The sequence below is a fragment of the Cydia pomonella genome, chromosome 3 (genome assembly GCF_033807575.1).
Source record: "Cydia pomonella isolate Wapato2018A chromosome 3, ilCydPomo1, whole genome shotgun sequence".
In the NCBI taxonomy this organism is placed as follows: domain Eukaryota; kingdom Metazoa; phylum Arthropoda; class Insecta; order Lepidoptera; family Tortricidae; genus Cydia; species Cydia pomonella.
This window is the reverse complement of record NC_084705.1, coordinates 19773083-19790073: the sequence shown is the minus strand read 5'-3', so window position 1 is coordinate 19790073 and position 16991 is coordinate 19773083. Positions and strand designations below refer to the sequence as shown.

The window sequence follows — 16991 nt, the reverse complement described above, 5'->3', positions numbered from 1 at the left end:
TTATTGTTCCGATTCAGGCCACAAGATGGCAGACCCTCCAACGCGCACGGCCCCTATAAATTGGACAAATGTTATTTGTCACTGACGTTTCCTTTTTTTTATTATTCCATTTTACAAGTTGCCTTATTTTGCCATCAAAGAAAGTTCGGACGCCCCTAAGTGAAATCCCTGACGAAACTGAATAACTTTAGTGAAACTCACATGAAATCAAAAACAACTTTATTAATAATAACAAATTAAATACAGCATACTAATGTAGGTAATGATTTTTAGACGACTGAGGAGCTTCATCAACGCAAATGAAGTTCTTACTGGGTCGGAAGCTTATAAACAATTTTTTTTGACTCGCAAAACTTGGTAGTACACTTCTGGATTCTGAGAAAATCGCTAATGAACACTAAGAGGCTACTTCTAATTTTGGTCCAAGCCATCATAACCCTTGCTTATTACTAGGCGTAGAAATAACAACCCATTAAAGGTTTTATTTAAATAAAGGTTTCACAAAATTACTAACAAACTTTGAATAATAAAAATCTCACAAAATCGCAAACAACTTTATTGATTAAAACACACTAAGCACCACATACAACGGTAACACAATAATTCTTAAACAACAAAGGAGCTTCATCATCTGAGATGAAGTTCCTATCTGGGCGTACGCTAGCAAAACAATTATTTCTTGGTGCGCATAGGACATTGTAGCGCACTGTAGCGCATTCCTGGACCCTAAGAAGGTCACTGGTCAGCTCTGAAAGGGTGTAGGAGGTGATAGCTAAAGGAGATTTCAGCTTAAGGATGCAATTTATAGTGGCAGGCCAGGTGTCCTTCCCGTTGTATGCGGAAGAACGCTGGATGCTTGGGTTGAAGGCACAGACTGAAAAAAAATAATCCTACCTAAGTACAGGTATCAAGTGCAGAATAAAGACGTAGAAAATAAAAATGCTAGAAAGAAATGGAATAAGGTAGATTTCAAATTAAATGATCACGAGATACCCGTGAATCGAGATCACTTGAAGAAAAATGCTGGCCAATAAAGGTTAGTCATTGATTCATTATACTTACTATTCTTTGGGTTAGTCCGTAAGAGAGATGTTAGTTTTTATTAGTTTCAACATCGGTAGAATCTGTTTGGAAAGTTTCTTTCTTTAACACAAAAAACTCCAAAAAAAATGTACAAAGTTAATGAAAATACTTTTTATACATTAGATACGCAGAGATAGGACGCTTAGGGAATTCAATTTATAGGGATTTTGGAATTGTCCAATTCTATGTGCACATAGAGACTCGTATGGGACTGGACATTCGTGGAATTGGATAATCGAGGCCAGAAACGACTCGTATCACAATTATCACATTTATTTGTGGACTACCGCCCCTGGACGAGAAGACTGTCCCATAATTTGACGACCGGTTTGGCCTAGTGGGTAGTGACCCTGCCTACGACGCTGATGGTCCCGGGTTCAAATCCTGGTAAGGGCATTTATTCGTATGATGAGCATGAATATTTGTTCCTGAGTCATGGGTGTTTTCTATGTATTTAAGTATTTATAAAATATTTATATATTATACAGGGTGATTCATGAGACGTGAGCTGGACTAAGCCTACACAATCAGTAAATGTTAATGAATCGTTCACCATCATATTTAAGTAAAACAATCACGCTTTTTATCTGTTATTTAACTTTTTCTTAAGGACAAATTTGATTATCTACAATCATGGACACCCTACAACACTTAATTAACAAAGATAAAACCTCTTTAACCGTTATGACAGCACTTTGATTATGAAGAAAATAAAATGCCACACTTGAGTGAGATACGATTTTATAAAAGTAACCACACTCCGATGACACTCAATTTGTCACTTATTATGGATAAAACAAAGAGGGTGATCATAAATATCGTAAATAAAATAAAACTCTTTTTTTTGAACAGTAAAAATTAAATTAACGTTAATCTCACAAATACTGGTACGAAACAGTTGCTGATAATTTACCGAATATGCAGGCTTGATCCTGCTCACGTCTCCTGAATCATCCTGTATATATCGTTGTCTAAGTACCTACACTCAACACAAGCCTTATTGAGCTTACTGTGGGACTTAGTCAATTTGTGTAATAATGACCTATAATAATATATAATATAAGGCAGAAGGCGGTGATCTTGGACACGGCGCGGATAGTCCGGCGGTTCCTCTCTCTGCAGGCCTGACCACCGGCAGCTTAGGCCCTGCCCCGCTGCTGGCGGCACCCTAGGTTAGGTTTTTTACAATGTGTTTATATGTGTTTTGTATTTTTTTAATGTGTTTTTATATTTTACTTTTATATCCATATTGTAAAAAACCTAAGTCTAAGAAGTAAGAGAAATAAAGGTATAATATAATATAATTGATAAATATCAGGAAGGTAGATGCCTATTCTTAAAATAATGGAGAAGTCGTTGAGTTAGGAATTAAGAGTTACCCAAGTCAGGCACCGTGAAGTCATCGCTCGCCCAGAACTCATGGTAGGTTCGTTTGTCCTGGAAGCCGAATACTACTCGGCGTTTATTCCTTTGGCAGTTTTCGCAGTATCTGCAAAACAGTAAAATGCCCAAAGTAAAGAAACGCCCGCGAAGTAAAATAATCTCCCAGAACAGTTCCTGCTGCAGATTAGATGGATTAAGGTTTGGGCCTACCAGCACCACCCTCATCATCGACTTAGGGATCTGATGTAGGAGTTAAAACCTCCCACTTGTACAAATAAACTGATCTTACCGAGAAGATCCAATGGCGGTATTGGTAGGGTTGCGCCCTCACCATAGATGGTAGGATCGTATAGATGTGCTATACCGCGTGCACCCATGAGGGACAATATACGCGATGCGACAAAATTAAAAACCCGTTTTAACTTTCCTGTCAACATACCAAAAACAACCTACATAATTTGATTGGATTCATTGTTACTCACCATAAAAACAGTAGACAACAAAAAACGTCTACGTCACTTAAGACTCTTTAGAAGCACGCAGAAAGGACCAGTGAGACTATGACAAGGACAAACAATAATAGCACTTTCTCTGCTACTCCTACTGAAAGATACATACTGTTCCGATAGACTATTCCGTTCTGTCAGTTATCCCCACCACTCATGCCCGATCCATACTAAATACTAGATTCATGGCTCCCACCTACGCCACCCTTAGTTCCTCCACCAAAGGCAGTAAACACTACAGTACCTGCAACTTGTACAACTAACCTGATCTTCCCAAGCAGGTCCAGTGGCAAATTCGAAGGGTTCAGGTCCGGGCCTACCAGCACAACCTTAATTTCGTCTACGTTAGGCAGCAGGTGAAGCAGGAATACTTCCCACTTGTTAAGCACGTCGGCTTCGAACTGAAGCTCTGCACCCACAATGTGAAGAGTCAAAGTTTTCTGAAAAGTAAAACATTTTGATGCAAAAACATTTTTCAATTTGCTCCCACTTTACCACTTATTAGATTTAATAATATAACTGTATCGTCGGTTAAATTTGCAAAACTCTTAACTCCATTTGAAGGAGATAAGGAATATACGACCTAATTATGTCTGGTCTGCAATAGATAATGCAATAGGTATTATTGTGCGAAAGGAAGTGGCATCTACAGCATTTCCTAGCCTTACGTTTAATATTTAAGAAATCTACATACTCTTATTTTAACTTACAATCAAGAGACTAGAGCCAGTTTTAAATAACCAGCCCTAGGAACGCCATAAGGAGATGATGAAAAGTATCAAAATCTTGTAAAACCTTAGTGATTCCAGTAGCGGCGTTGGCCCTGTGCTGCAGACAAAAGAGCGCGGTGAGTGGCGCGGTCGCGAGCTGCGTCAACGCTGCATACTCTATATCGCTCATATCTGCAAAGTTAAAGGTGAACGTTAACGCAATCACTACCAGCAACCCGCCAAGCGGGCGCTCTGTCCGTAATCGCTTTTTGCTACATACCACACGTATTTTCCGCGATGTAGCGAAAAGCGCCTACGAAGCGCCTACGTGCAAGTCGATTTTCGTCACTTTAAAATTGGATAACTAGATTTTATATGGTGTAAAATTATCTAGTTTTTACGAGGTTTGATAAAAGTTAGGTTAGAATTATAGTTTGACACAGTGTCCGAGTCTGAGCCTGTAATATTGTGATTACTCCCATTCGATTCCGCATTATTTAGCTTATTTATATACCTAACGTCGCAGTATGGGGGCAACTGCATCAAAGCTATAATTTCTGTTTGGCACAGTGGTTGGCTGGTAGAGAATGCCTGAAGGCATTAAGTCCGCCCATTGTACTTTTTACTTATATTTTACTTATACTTTTTACTTATAAATACATTTTTAAAGTCGGATTGAGACATTTGTACTCGGCGCTCAAAACGCCTATTAATAAATGATAAGTAGGTACTTGCTTGTGAGGTCCAAGTTATACAACATTCTGTTTTTATTTAAAAGCAAGAAATTTCTAAATTTGTCTTGAAATGTTGCACTTAAGTATATAACTTTCATTTACTTTAGTTATCACGCTAATGTCTCGCATCACATGGTAATATTGATTTTAGGTTAGTACCTATTTAACTAATATGATCACGCGCCATATTGCGGAATTTCATTTGAACTACATTTTTCATACTAAACTGAACTGTCATCCAATACATAAGAATAACAGCGCCCTCTTGACAATAATCATATATTTCTGGTCGGGCTTTAGTGTTAAATCAACATATTATTTTACAACTAAAACACTTGAATATACAAATATTTGATGATTTGTTTGTTTTCCTCACCAATCTTCTGTTCATACATCGCTGCCAACACTTCATTGATGTTCTCCGGTAGAGGACTCATCTCCAGCACTCGCGTAGGCAGTTTTGGTTCCAGGCGGCCTTTCGTTTGTTGGTGCTTTACCAGCCCACGATACAGGTTATAGGACTTACACCAACGGGAGTGACTCTTAGAAAGATGGTCTGGATGTTCCGAGCAATACGATATCTGGAGAGATATTAGCGATTTTTACAAATACCGGATTTTATTAATGACATTATAATGATTATTCTCAGTGCATTGTATTGTGTACTTACATTGCGGTATAACAATGTCTGTAAACAAATAAAACAAGACGTTCGTATTTGTTGAGGTACTATAAAAGTTACATGATGCGTCCTCAAAAGACTAAACTTTAATTGGCATCATTGTTAGTTAGGCTACGTATTTGGACTTTAAAAAGATAACGCATTATGTTTTGATACTATTTGTATATAAATATATATGGATAAATACATGCTCTCATAACTCTAGAATTAAGAATAGTACATTATTGCAAAGGCCGGGAAAGGACAATTCGTGGACGAGTTTCGATTCAAAGAAGACGAATCCACGAATTGCTGATCCTGCCGAGCATATATACTTAAAATGCTTTTCTCCGAACATGAGAGCAAATAAGGTAAAATCATAATTTAAGCATCAACCATAACACAAATCGAACCTTCAAAATCAATTTCCCTCTTTAATTATTTAAAACAAGTTAAAGGCACAACTTTACTATTCAATATTCGTTCATTCAATATAATTGTGCGATATAAGCTGTATGTGAATTGTGCACGCATGAGATCCTTAAAAAAAATATGAAAGTTATTCAGTCTTTGATTTTATTAAGCAGTATTCGCACAGTCACACGATGGATTGTAGAACGAGACATGTAAGGTCGTTTATGTTGCTATCTCACTCTATTCTATAGCTTTGACCGGGTCGTGTTGACGCGGCCCGCGGCTATATTCATTGGCTGTTTGCGTTTTTCTTAGTGGATACATGTTTAAAAAGTTTTCGGCAAAAAATTCATTTTTGGTACAAGCTTTTATCGCTGCCTGTACCTTTTTTTCCACAGGCAACTAATACTCTTCAAGACAATTCTAAAAACCCCAAAGGTTGCGTTGTTTTATCACAGATTTCCTGTGACTACCTCCTGTCTCCACCATCACATCAGCTCGATGGTACCATAATATTGCATTGTCACCCGACTTACATATGTATGCAAATTTTCAGCTTCATTGGAAACCGAGATGGGTGGGTCAAATTTAACTTGCAAGATTTGATTACAGACAGACCACGGGACAGGTAAAACTAAATAAAAGCTTGTAAAAAAGGAAAAAAAAATTAAGTAATGAACTTCCCGTCCGTTAAAACACGACGATAATGGTTTGAATTTTTATAATTTGAGTTTGTCCATAATGAACAACTTCCCGTACTATTTTTGCTACAACAAGGTGAACATTTTGAATCATATTGGAGAAAAATGAATATTTCCTTATATGATAACATCCTAGTTAAGAAGAGTCAATCAATGAAGTCGGTTAAAAAGGGTGCAATGTCAACACCCTGTCACACCAAGTTTCCTGAAACTTATTTTTCATCACACTGGTGTACTGAAGGACAAAGGCCTATATTGTTTCCGCGGGAGTTATGGATTGTGAAAAAAAGCTAACTTTATTAATTATAGTGTCACTTATTCATACAAACCAAGTAGCATAATAGTACATTATGATACAAGTGTGCTAAGTTGGTTATTACACACGAGGCGATATTGTGCGCGCGAGCTGTAAGCGAGCGCGCAATAAGAAAGCCGATGTGGGTAATAAGTGAGTTAATAACCAATGCACACGCGTTTCATACGACGTTTTTCAACACACTTGCGAGGAAAAAACAAAACTAATAAATCAGATTTTTTTTCAATGCTTGAAAATGACATATTCGTCAATATATAATACACTAAAAACATGCAAAACTATTCCAATTTTATGACAAATACGGAAAATGGCTGGCGCGTTATTTTTTTGTACGCACGATTCCAATGCGCGCGCAAGGCAAAGGCGCGCACGAATTCGACAAACAGCCAATTAAAAAAACGTAAAAAAGCTAATATTTTCGTATTTCTTTTCGACGGATGGAAATCAAATGGATAAAATGTTATGTTTATTCATTAATGTAATTTACGAGTTAATTTAATCTATCAATTATGTTTGGTGTGATAAAACCTCTTTGAACTAACATTTGAAACCTAATAGTTGATTAGAAAAAAAATGTATTACTCGACCAAATTAAGAAGGCTCCGTTTACATGCATATTATTTGCAATCAGTTACCTTCTTCACTCAGTCGGATAATATAATGAAAAAGCCCAAGTGTTATAATATTCTGAAAAAGCACGGATTATGAGCCAAAAATCGGTGGAATAAAAACGTCGTTTTGAGCAAGTGTGTTGAAATAATACATTACGATACAAGTGCGAAAAATAGGAAATTTGAAACGAGTGGCGATAAATTAAAACACGACACGAAAAAAAATTAAAACAAAAAAAAAAATTTTTTAGGATTTTGTAAATAAGTTACAAACTTGTTTTTTTTTTTTTTTTTTTGAAAATGTATTGTTATTAGTGCCATGTATAATCCGAATTTCAAAGAAATCTAACCATTAGTTTAGCTTAGAAAAATTAAAATGGATTTTATTTATATATTTTTTTTTTATCCAAACTAAGGGGATTCCAGACCAAGACCAATTAACGCTTCTAAGAAAGGAGACATTTCAGCCAGGGGCAGTTTCACTATAGGATTGCGGCTAGACCCTTTAGTTTTTTCTTCGCAAGTGTGATGAAATAGCACATTGTGCAACGAGGGGGGTAAGTGAAATTCTAGATACGAGGGTGGTAATTAAAGACCCGAGTTTGCAATATTCTTACCCCTGGAGTTACACACAATGTTTTTCATCACACTTGCGAAGAAAAAACTAAATTTTAAGCGAAATAATTCTTAAACACGGTGACATATCAAACATTCGCCCGCCATTTTGTAATTTCTTGGCAGGAGAGGTATTGAAGGCACAGACCTATTCGGCATTCACGAGCCACGATTGAAAATTATGTAAAAATATTTTAAGCGGCTGTTAAATTAATCAAATTAAATAATTTTAAACATAAACAAAAATATTAAATTATAAACGCCAGTATTTTAGAAGTATAACTCATTTATGCTACTTGGTTTGTAGGAATAAGTGACATAAGTAAAAAAACCTATAACTCCCTAGGAAGTTACAGCTTTTTTTTTCATAATCCATAACTCCCGCGGGATCAAAATAGGCCTTTGTCCTTCAGCAAACCTGCATGAAATAAGATATTTTTCGAGCAAGTGTAATAAAAAACATTGTGTGTAACTCCGGGGGTAAGAACATTGCAAACTCGGGTCTTTTTTTACCACCCTGTTATCCCAAAATTTCATATGTACTATTATGTCGTTTGTTTTATCTTACCTGCCCGCACCCCTCACAATCCACCAGTTTCCCTTGTCTCCACTCCCTGCAACTAGCGAGAGCACACATCCTGGGGTACAACAGGGCTTCTTGCTCCCACGGTACTAGTCTGCGCTTAAGCACCTTCTCGCATGACACGATCATCTGCATGCGCAGCAGACGGTAGTTGTGACCAGTCACGTTGCGCGAGTCGGCGTAGATAAACTTTTGGTCTATAAATGGAAGACAATCCTTTGAAGTTTGTTGCTAAACATTTACACAAGATTAAGTAACATAAAATAATCAAATAGTTACCTTTCAAATGCACTATTGTCGAAACGGCAAAGCACAATGCTTGATGCTGAGAGTAGTCTTCGTCTTTATGTTTCTGGTTGCAATAGAAAATTAAATTGCAATAGCTACATGGAACTCTCGTCGCTTTCAAATCCTTTTTGCAGACGTGACACGCACATTGTAGAAACACTTTGCGAAAGCTGTACTTATAAATGTAATCTTCATTTTGATTAGTCACACTTATTGATTCATCGGGTTTTTTAAAGTTCAAGAGTTTACTTTTAGACTCTGCCTGAGACTCTTTAAATTTTTTCGGAATTTGTATTTCTACTTGATTTGCGTCTTTTATTTTAACTTTAGCTTGTGTGCAATTTGGCGTTTTATTCTTTTCTTTTTTATAGTCGGTTCTACTCGATGGCACAGGAATGTCGGGGTGGCCTAACAAGTTTTTTGGCGGCGAAATAGGATTTTGTTTTTCTTGTCTACTTTTTTTATCGTCCTCTTGTGGCGCTGTGACGTTGATCTCTGGATTGTTTTGAGTTTCATTCAATCTGGAATTAGCTTCGGTGGCAATAATTTCAAACGTTTTATTTACATCGTCAACACTGGAAGTCATTGCATCTTCAAAATTTTCAATAGGTTGGAATTCAATTTGATAATTTTTCCCAATATTTTCACTCACCATTAAATCGTCATCCTTATTACCTTTGGTTTCACTAGCCTGTTGCTTTTCTTTTCCTTGTGTATTACTAGATGATTGTTCTGTTTTATTAGCTTCTTCGTTTTTATTTTCAGGTTGTGATGACTTTTCAGTTGCCGTAGTATTCGTGGGTGACTGTGCTGATGTGCTTTGTATCGTCGATTCTTGTTTACTTTTCTTCTTAGATTTTCCTTTTCCTTTGTGGTCCTTCCTTGCAGGGCAAACAGGTTGTTTACATGTGGTTACTTCTTCTTCGGCATCTTTACAATCTTCTTTCCTTACCGCAAGCATTTCTAAAGCAGGCCGATTTTCAACTATAAATATTTCTTGCTTGAGATTAAAACTTTTAATCATTTCATCTTTTTCTTTATTCTGTTTTTCCACGTCCTTTTCAGCATCTTTATCACTTTTTTCTAATGATGTCAGTTCCGCTAATGACCTTTCAATAGACATTCTTAATTCCTCCATATCTTTATTTACTTCCAAGACTTTGGATTTAAGGTCAGTTTTTTCTTCAAGGGGTTTATTGTCAGATTCCGTACCTATCACTCTGATTCCGCTTGATACCAATTCTGGACTGCTGATATTAGTACTTTGTATAAACGGAGTTTCGGGTATTATGACAGGTACACTCAAATTCCCATCTGAATTTTGAATTTCTTGAATAACCATATTGTTGTTACTGTCAAGTTGCTCGCTTGAGCATCGTGGATGTTCTATAAAGTCAGGTGTGACTTCGTTAGGTGAAGGCAATGAATCGCTTTTTGGTGTCTCTAGCTCAACAGCAAAAGTTTCTGGTAATAAGTTCACATCTAGTGGCTTAGGAGTTACAGGCGTTTGTACTTCTCCCTGAGTTTCTAAAACGCAGTCTTTTTCAGTAGTACATTTCATTTCTTGTGTAAAAGCCTGTTGAGAAGGTTTAGGAGATTTTTTCCTCTTTTTAGGCTTTTCACATCCATGTTTAACATCTGCTTTTATAGTGTCATTTTTATCAGTGTTTTCTTCACTTGCGATAAAAGAGTCACTGAACTTTTGAGCCTTTTCTTCACTCACAACCTCAGCTTGAATAATTATGATATCATCGATATTTAAAGTATTTTTCTTCTGTTTTTGAGAGCTCTTAGAGCCCGAGGCAACGCTAATAGGTTTTGGTGACTTATTTCTTTTGTGATGCTTTAAATTATCAGGAGTATTAACGCGTCCCACTTCATCTTTCTCTGTCGCCTTTTTCTCATCTTGAACAACTTCGAAAAGCATTTCAGTTTGCATCCTAACTGTATCAAGGCTGGTTGCTGCTGGTAACATTGGCCCGCCGACAGGAGTTAATTCAGATTGTACAATATCTTCCTTTTTCGCAGAACTCGTTGCCTTCTCATCTTTACTTGATGTGTTTGTAGATTTATTTTTATCGTTACCAGAAACTTCTATCTTTCCAGATTCTATTAGTGACATCTTGGATTCATCTTGTTTTTCTTCGAATAAATCGCCTGTTTGTTCGAGCGACTTACTACTTATTTCTACAGATTTAGACATTGCACATAAGGTTGCAGCTGAGATGCCGATTTCTGGCACCCTTTCAATATGCGTTGTAGGTCTAGGAGATTTCTTTCTTTTATCCCTTTTTTTGTTTTCATCCTTGACTTCAATATTTTTCGATTTATTTTCTTGGTGGCCTACCTTTTCTTCTGAAGTATTAACAACTTTTAAGTCCGTATTCACGGCAGGTTTTTCTACTGTCGTCTCTGTAGAGGTGCTACTTATTTCGGATTCAGATTTACCATCAGATCTTATTGTTTCAGTTCTTCGCGAAGGTTTTGGAGAGGTTTTCCTATTTGTATTATTCTCGTGGCTTAGACATTCAAGTTCAAGATCTATTGTGTCATGTTTATCTTCACAGCCGATGACTGGTCCATTGCCTTCTTCTATTTTCACTTCTTCTTGCCAGTCTGGTGCAATATCCGTTAGAGGCACAAGTATTACATCATCTAATTCTTCTATTGGTAAAACGTCGGCAATTGTTGTTTCTTCTCTAGATTCCATTTGAGTAACTTTCACTTCTTCAATTACGACTTTTTCAATATTTTCATTACCTTTTTCTTGCTTCTTTTTTCCGACTGGTTTTGCAATTTTCGGTTTATTTTTTAAACTGTTTTTTTCACCTGCTGTAGAACAAGAGGGCATTGTTTCGTCACTTTCTTGATACTCTGGGGTTTCTTTTACAATTTTTTCACTACTCGTTTCAGAGACGTTACTTGAAATGACAACATTTTCTATTTCATGAGACTCTTGAGTGTTTGCATCAGGAACTGCATGTGGTTTTTTATCTTTTTTATTCTTTTTCTTGTTTTTGTTACCTTCATCTTTTTGCGGTGTTTCTTTTAAAACACTATCAGATGGTATAAAAGCCTGTGGTGATATTTCTACTTCCTTGATGGCAGCTTCTGGAACACTGGTGTCTTTTGTAATGGGTAGTGTGGTAGCTTCAACTTTTGCACTTTCAGACAATAACTTTTGGAATACAGACGTACAAGACACTTCTTCTGCTTTGTCGGATCTTTCAGAGTCATTGCGGCTTTTCTTCTTTTTATTCTTTTTCTTCGCTGACCTAATTTCTTGCTCTGGTTCCTCCTTTACTTTACTTTGTTCTAGATTCTTTGTCTGACCAATACTCTCATCAATTTGAGCATCCTTATCAACTTTAATTTCTTCTACTTTTTCTCCTTGGGTGGATGCCTGTCCCTTTTTATTTTTATTTTTCTTTTTACGCACAGTTGGGGCTATATTGGATTCATCTAATGACTCATTAACCGGTTGTATTTCAGTTCCTACGACAAGCTCTTCACTCTTAACTTCGTCTTCTTTAACACTCTTATCGTCATCAATTTTCTTTTTACCTCTGTTTCTTTTAGGCTTCTTAGGAGTTTCTTCAGTTTCTTTTACTTCTGCGGAAGCATTTTCACTTACAATATTAGGCACACGTTCTTCGACAACACTCTCAATTTCAGCATTTGTCACATCTAATGGACTCGAGGGTTCACTCAACTCTTGTTCCTGAGGAGGGATTGGATTAGGTGGTTTACTTTGACGGTTTTTATTCTTTTTCTTGCTATTCATTATTACAGTGGTTGCTAACTTTCAGGTGAAATTGGCACGTCCGAACAAATCTAAAATCAGTGAGAGTCTGACCGATTTGTGGACGGGACCGCTTTATTCCTGTCTCGAAACATTCGCATGTATTACATAAAATGTCAGTGTCTGTTTGTTCACCACATTATAGTTTTTAATCCCCAAGCGTAAAGTTGCATTTTCGTTGTCTATTTTTAAGTAGATATTTGCTTTGCACTCGCGCGAGACATGAGGAAGTGATGCTTGCCAAAACTGCAGTAATGCACACAGATACGGGTATATTTAGAACAAACGGCTCGAAAATGCAAATTGCATTGTAAAAAATATTGATTACTAAAATGCATTCATGTCATATCAGTTATAATTTACTATACCTAAATGGATACCTATATTATGTTTTGCGTGTAATAGAATATGATAATAATACTAACCAAATTTCAAGGCTCGGAACCGGTTTTTTCTTCATACAAAAAATACCGGTATTATTACGTTCTTTTTCGTTCTTTGGTTTATTATTTCATTTATAATAGGACTATCTAATAATGCGAAGTTGTTACCTAAATATATGATCTAGTCCTACGTAAAGAGTATACAATAAGTAATTAAAAATATTGGGCTATTTCGGGATTTAAAAATAAACCGGTTCCGAGCCCTGCCAAATCTTTTATCAAATGGCATTAAAAATTACAAGTAAATCGAAAATATTTCGAAATTTACTTTTTCAGCCATTGAACTGCGTCAGGAGTAAGTGAGAACAGGTCATCGGGACTTCCAAGATAGGCTCCGAGGGGGCACTCCTGTACCACGTGTTGGACAGTTTAAGATTCAGCGCCACAATCACATCTGGGCGAGTCGATCCGTCCACATAGATGTTTAAAACGTGCAGTACGGCCGAACCCTGTCCGCAATCTGTTAAGCTTGCACCATCCATGTCGCGGGAGGCCGAACTAACCAAATGAATATACCAGACATGGTTGCTATGAATGCAGGTTATATCTTAGTGCTATCACTAGGAGGCCTTACTTTAGTTTTTTTTTTCGTTATTTGCGTAAACTTAAGTAATTAACAATGCGACTTTAAAAATGTATGATCATATTTGAATGAAACAGTCAAAATTAATTGGGAATTATAATATTTATAAATATATTGTTGCGAAGTGCCGCAGATGTGCGTCTATAATTATTGGCAAGGGAAAATACATAATAGACTCAATTTATTACACTTACGAGTATTTAGACTGGCGTAGCAGCATTAAACTATGCATGGCATGACATAATGTCACTTTGCTTGTCGATTGAAATATTAAATTAAATTAAATAAAATTAAATAAACATTTATTTCAGAATTATTTCCATATTATATTATATTAGTAACTTATTAACTAATAAACTAAACCTATATTAATAACTATTTTATTTTATAATGTAATACACTAGCTCGATTATTTATTGATTAAAGTATACAGTTACCATGCTAGATACTCGATCAGATGTGCTCTGCTTTGCTATGCATAGACGTAAATACTAACTGCCATTGGAATAGTTATTCAATTGTTCATCGCATTTCCAATGGCTGTTGCTATGCAGTGCTGTAAAATGTAGTAGCAGAATGGTTCAGAAGTGCTACGTGTCAAACTGGAGGACGTAGCTTCGAATCCTTGCTCATGCACGTAGCAACGAGTAACGGTATCTCAGAAATTAAATAAAAATTGACGTCAGGCAATATTCACTACTGGCTTTCCGATGAAGGAACATTATATAGTCGGACTGAGCCAACTTTGCACTGACTTTGACGTGACAAAGTGTGGTATTGCCTTAATAAATATTATATTTCAAAGAAAGTTAACGTCTATGGTGACACTCCACAGTTTGTGCCGCTGCACAGTTAACTTGGTAGACTCTAGTGATCACCTCACTGCCACAGTCAAGGTCAGTCAAGGCTTGGTTGTGTTGATAAATGAAATGAAAGTCTGTTATGTAGGTAACTACTTATCTTCATGATCACTAATTATCAAATATATTTTAATTTACATTCACCAGCTACTATAATATTGCCCATTACAGAATAAATACATTAACATTATCCCTGAAGTTAAAAGGGGAAACAAACAAAAGTACTTTTGGAATACAATGGCAGCGTTATCTGACACGATCTGTCAAAATTCATGTTTCAAATGACCTAAATAAATCTTGCACGTCAAAATGGTCAGTCAAGCAACCCTATTTTATAATTTTTTCAGAGGGTTAGAATACCAATTTATATTTACTATCGACTAACAAATTCCTGTGCAAATTTGATCTTTAACCCCCTTAGTTAAGGTTTATTATAGGGCTGGATGGTAGCGATATTAGTGTGGTAAAAATTGGAGTGGGCCCAGTTTAAAAATGCTAATGTTAAAGGTTGTCACCCTTTCAGATATAGTACGGGAGGCGCAACCGGTTATTTTTTATTTTTCACGATTGACTTTTTTATTTTGCGAATTCGGGTCACTCGGAATGGTCGAGATGCGTCGGAAGCGTTGGAGTTATATTGAATGTCGACGGCATGAAAGAGTTCATTAAACGTTTTTCGCAAAATTTCCTTTCTGGTACAAGCTTTTATCGCTGACTGTACCTTTCTTTCCACAGGCAACTAATGCTCATCGAGACAATTCTAAAAACCCCAAACACAATTAGGTTGCGTTGTTTTTCACAGAGTTCCTGGGGCTACCTCCTATATCCATCATAAGATCAGCTCGATGGTACCATAATATTGCATTTTCACCCGACTTACATATTTATGCAAATTTTCAGCTTCATTGGAAACCGGGAAGTGGGTCAAATTTAACTTGCAAGATTTGATTACAGACCGACAGACAACGGGACAGGTGAAACTAAACAAAAGCTTGTAAAAATGTGGTCAAGTTTGGTTTTGTTATATACCATGAATCTTAATAAATTGCCGTCAAATCTGCCACAAGTTGAATTAAGATTACATTTTCATTTGTCATGTTCTGAAAGTGGATCATTGTTGTTCTACCAGGTGTGCAGAAAGTGATACGTTTCTGCCGTGGAGAATTTTACATTCAAAGTACGTTATTCAAAATTCGGTTTTAAATGGATTTGTTGGATAGTTTTCATTCTGATATTTAACTCCTCATTCCATAAATATTAATTTAAACTACCCTTAGGAGTATGTAGGTTTATACTTAGTCATATTTTTTTTTAATACACATGTATTTTACTTTCCTCGTATTCGAAATGAAAAGTAGAGTGTTCAACTCGGGTGCCTTTCATCCCTTGGTTAAGAATCTACTATTGTTCAAGAGAATTTTGTGGTTACCGGAAAATACAGTAGTTGTCAGTTTTAGTAGGCCTCAGGGTATATACCTATTTAACAAAATTGAAATCAGTTGCTTACCTAAAAACAAGCCATGAATTGGAATTAATATTACCTATCCTATCCTAAAGCCCATACTTGTTGATTTAAACAAATAGTTCTGTCAACTACTTCACGTAACTTTTTTTCCTATTTATTTGAATGTTGCTGAAAATGATGTCCATTCTCGCTACTTGTAGTCAGACTGCTGACCTATAAATCTGTTAAGTGCGAGCGGGACAGGAGACCCATTACTAATTATAAGTGTGCGTGTGCCGTTAACGAGGGGGCAAGATTTTGTGGAGAAGGATTAAGTTTATTTGGATCTGGTTTTGTATTCTACAAATTATATACCTAGAGCTACGATTTCAAATGATACAATGTATTTCTTTCCAATTTTTGATGTTGTTTTATTTAGATAATAAGAGAAAGGCTGGATTTATACCCGACAAACGAAGGCGTATATACCATTTTCTGCAAACAATACATTTTGCACAATACGCCCAAGTAACACAATCAACAACGATTGTTTTGGCAGTTTTTCGCTTACCTTTTTCCGGATAAAATCTCTTGGCGACGTGCCAACTCGTGTTCTCGGTTGATATATAACACAAGCTTGTTGTTGTGCGAGACTTCACGACACGAACGTAACAATCATCTGATACAGTATACAATAAACAGTTCTCAACGCTATGAATAGTTTGGGAAGCAGAAAATAGTCAGAAACTTTTCATAACTTAAGTAGGTAAGTAGGTACAAAACAATTTACCCGTGTACTCTAACTAAACTCCTTGTTTATATCCCATAGACATTAAGCAATTTTTATTGTTAAAAAATTCCTTTTTAAGACAAGGTTTTATCGTAGACGGCTAATCTAGGAAACCCAAATTTAATAATGTTTCGTTGTTTCATCACAAAGTTGACCAAGTCTGGTGGTGGTAACCTGGATTAGTTAAATGTTATTATCATAACATTGTATTGTCATTTTCACCGGTCTTTCATAACTTAAGTACCTATATAGGTATGCCAAATTTCAGCTCAATCGGATACCTACTCGTACCTAGAAGTGGTCGAAAAATGGGTTACAAGTTTTGAAGACAACTTATAAACAGTACTTACATAGTTAATTACCTACATTAGATCTTTACATACTTTATGTAGTTACATACGAACATTGCAAATTACCTACATAATACATAGCTTGTAAAAAAAAAAGAAAACTTAGTTGCCCTA

General features: G+C 36.2%; 1 protein-coding gene across 2 annotated transcripts; it reads right to left on the bottom strand.

The window, feature by feature from the left end:
- Nucleotides 1-204: 204 nt before the first annotated feature.
- LOC133516231 (titin) lies at nucleotides 205-12530 on the bottom strand. Of its 2 annotated transcripts, XM_061849047.1 has the most exons (8): nucleotides 8597-12530; nucleotides 8303-8514; nucleotides 5087-5104; nucleotides 4793-4997; nucleotides 3768-3874; nucleotides 3237-3412; nucleotides 2463-2572; nucleotides 205-874 (listed from the first exon to the last, which is right to left on the bottom strand). In XM_061849047.1, the coding sequence occupies exons 1-8, from the start codon at nucleotides 12387-12389 to the stop codon at nucleotides 573-575; spliced, it is 4923 nt and encodes a 1640-aa protein (XP_061705031.1). In that variant the 5' UTR covers nucleotides 12390-12530; the 3' UTR covers nucleotides 205-572. The 2 variants fall into 2 exon arrangements, with proteins under 2 accessions (XP_061705031.1, XP_061705032.1); XM_061849048.1 differs by lacking the exon at nucleotides 5087-5104 and having other exon boundaries at nucleotides 8597-12528.
- Between the last annotated feature and the right edge of the window lie 4461 nt (nucleotides 12531-16991).

Coding starts and splice junctions, on each gene's coding strand:
- LOC133516231 (XM_061849047.1), bottom strand. CDS start 12,389: ATGAATAGCAAGAAAAAGAATAAAAACCGTCAAAGTAAACCACCTAAT. Junction 3,413..3,767: donor CCGCTACTGGAATCACTAAG/GTTTTACAAGAT, acceptor TTTACTTTTCAG/AAAACTTTGACTCTTCACAT. Junction 875..2,462: donor CTTCACGGTGCCTGACTTGG/GTAACTCTTAAT, acceptor ATTTTTTTTCAG/TCTGTGCCTTCAACCCAAGC.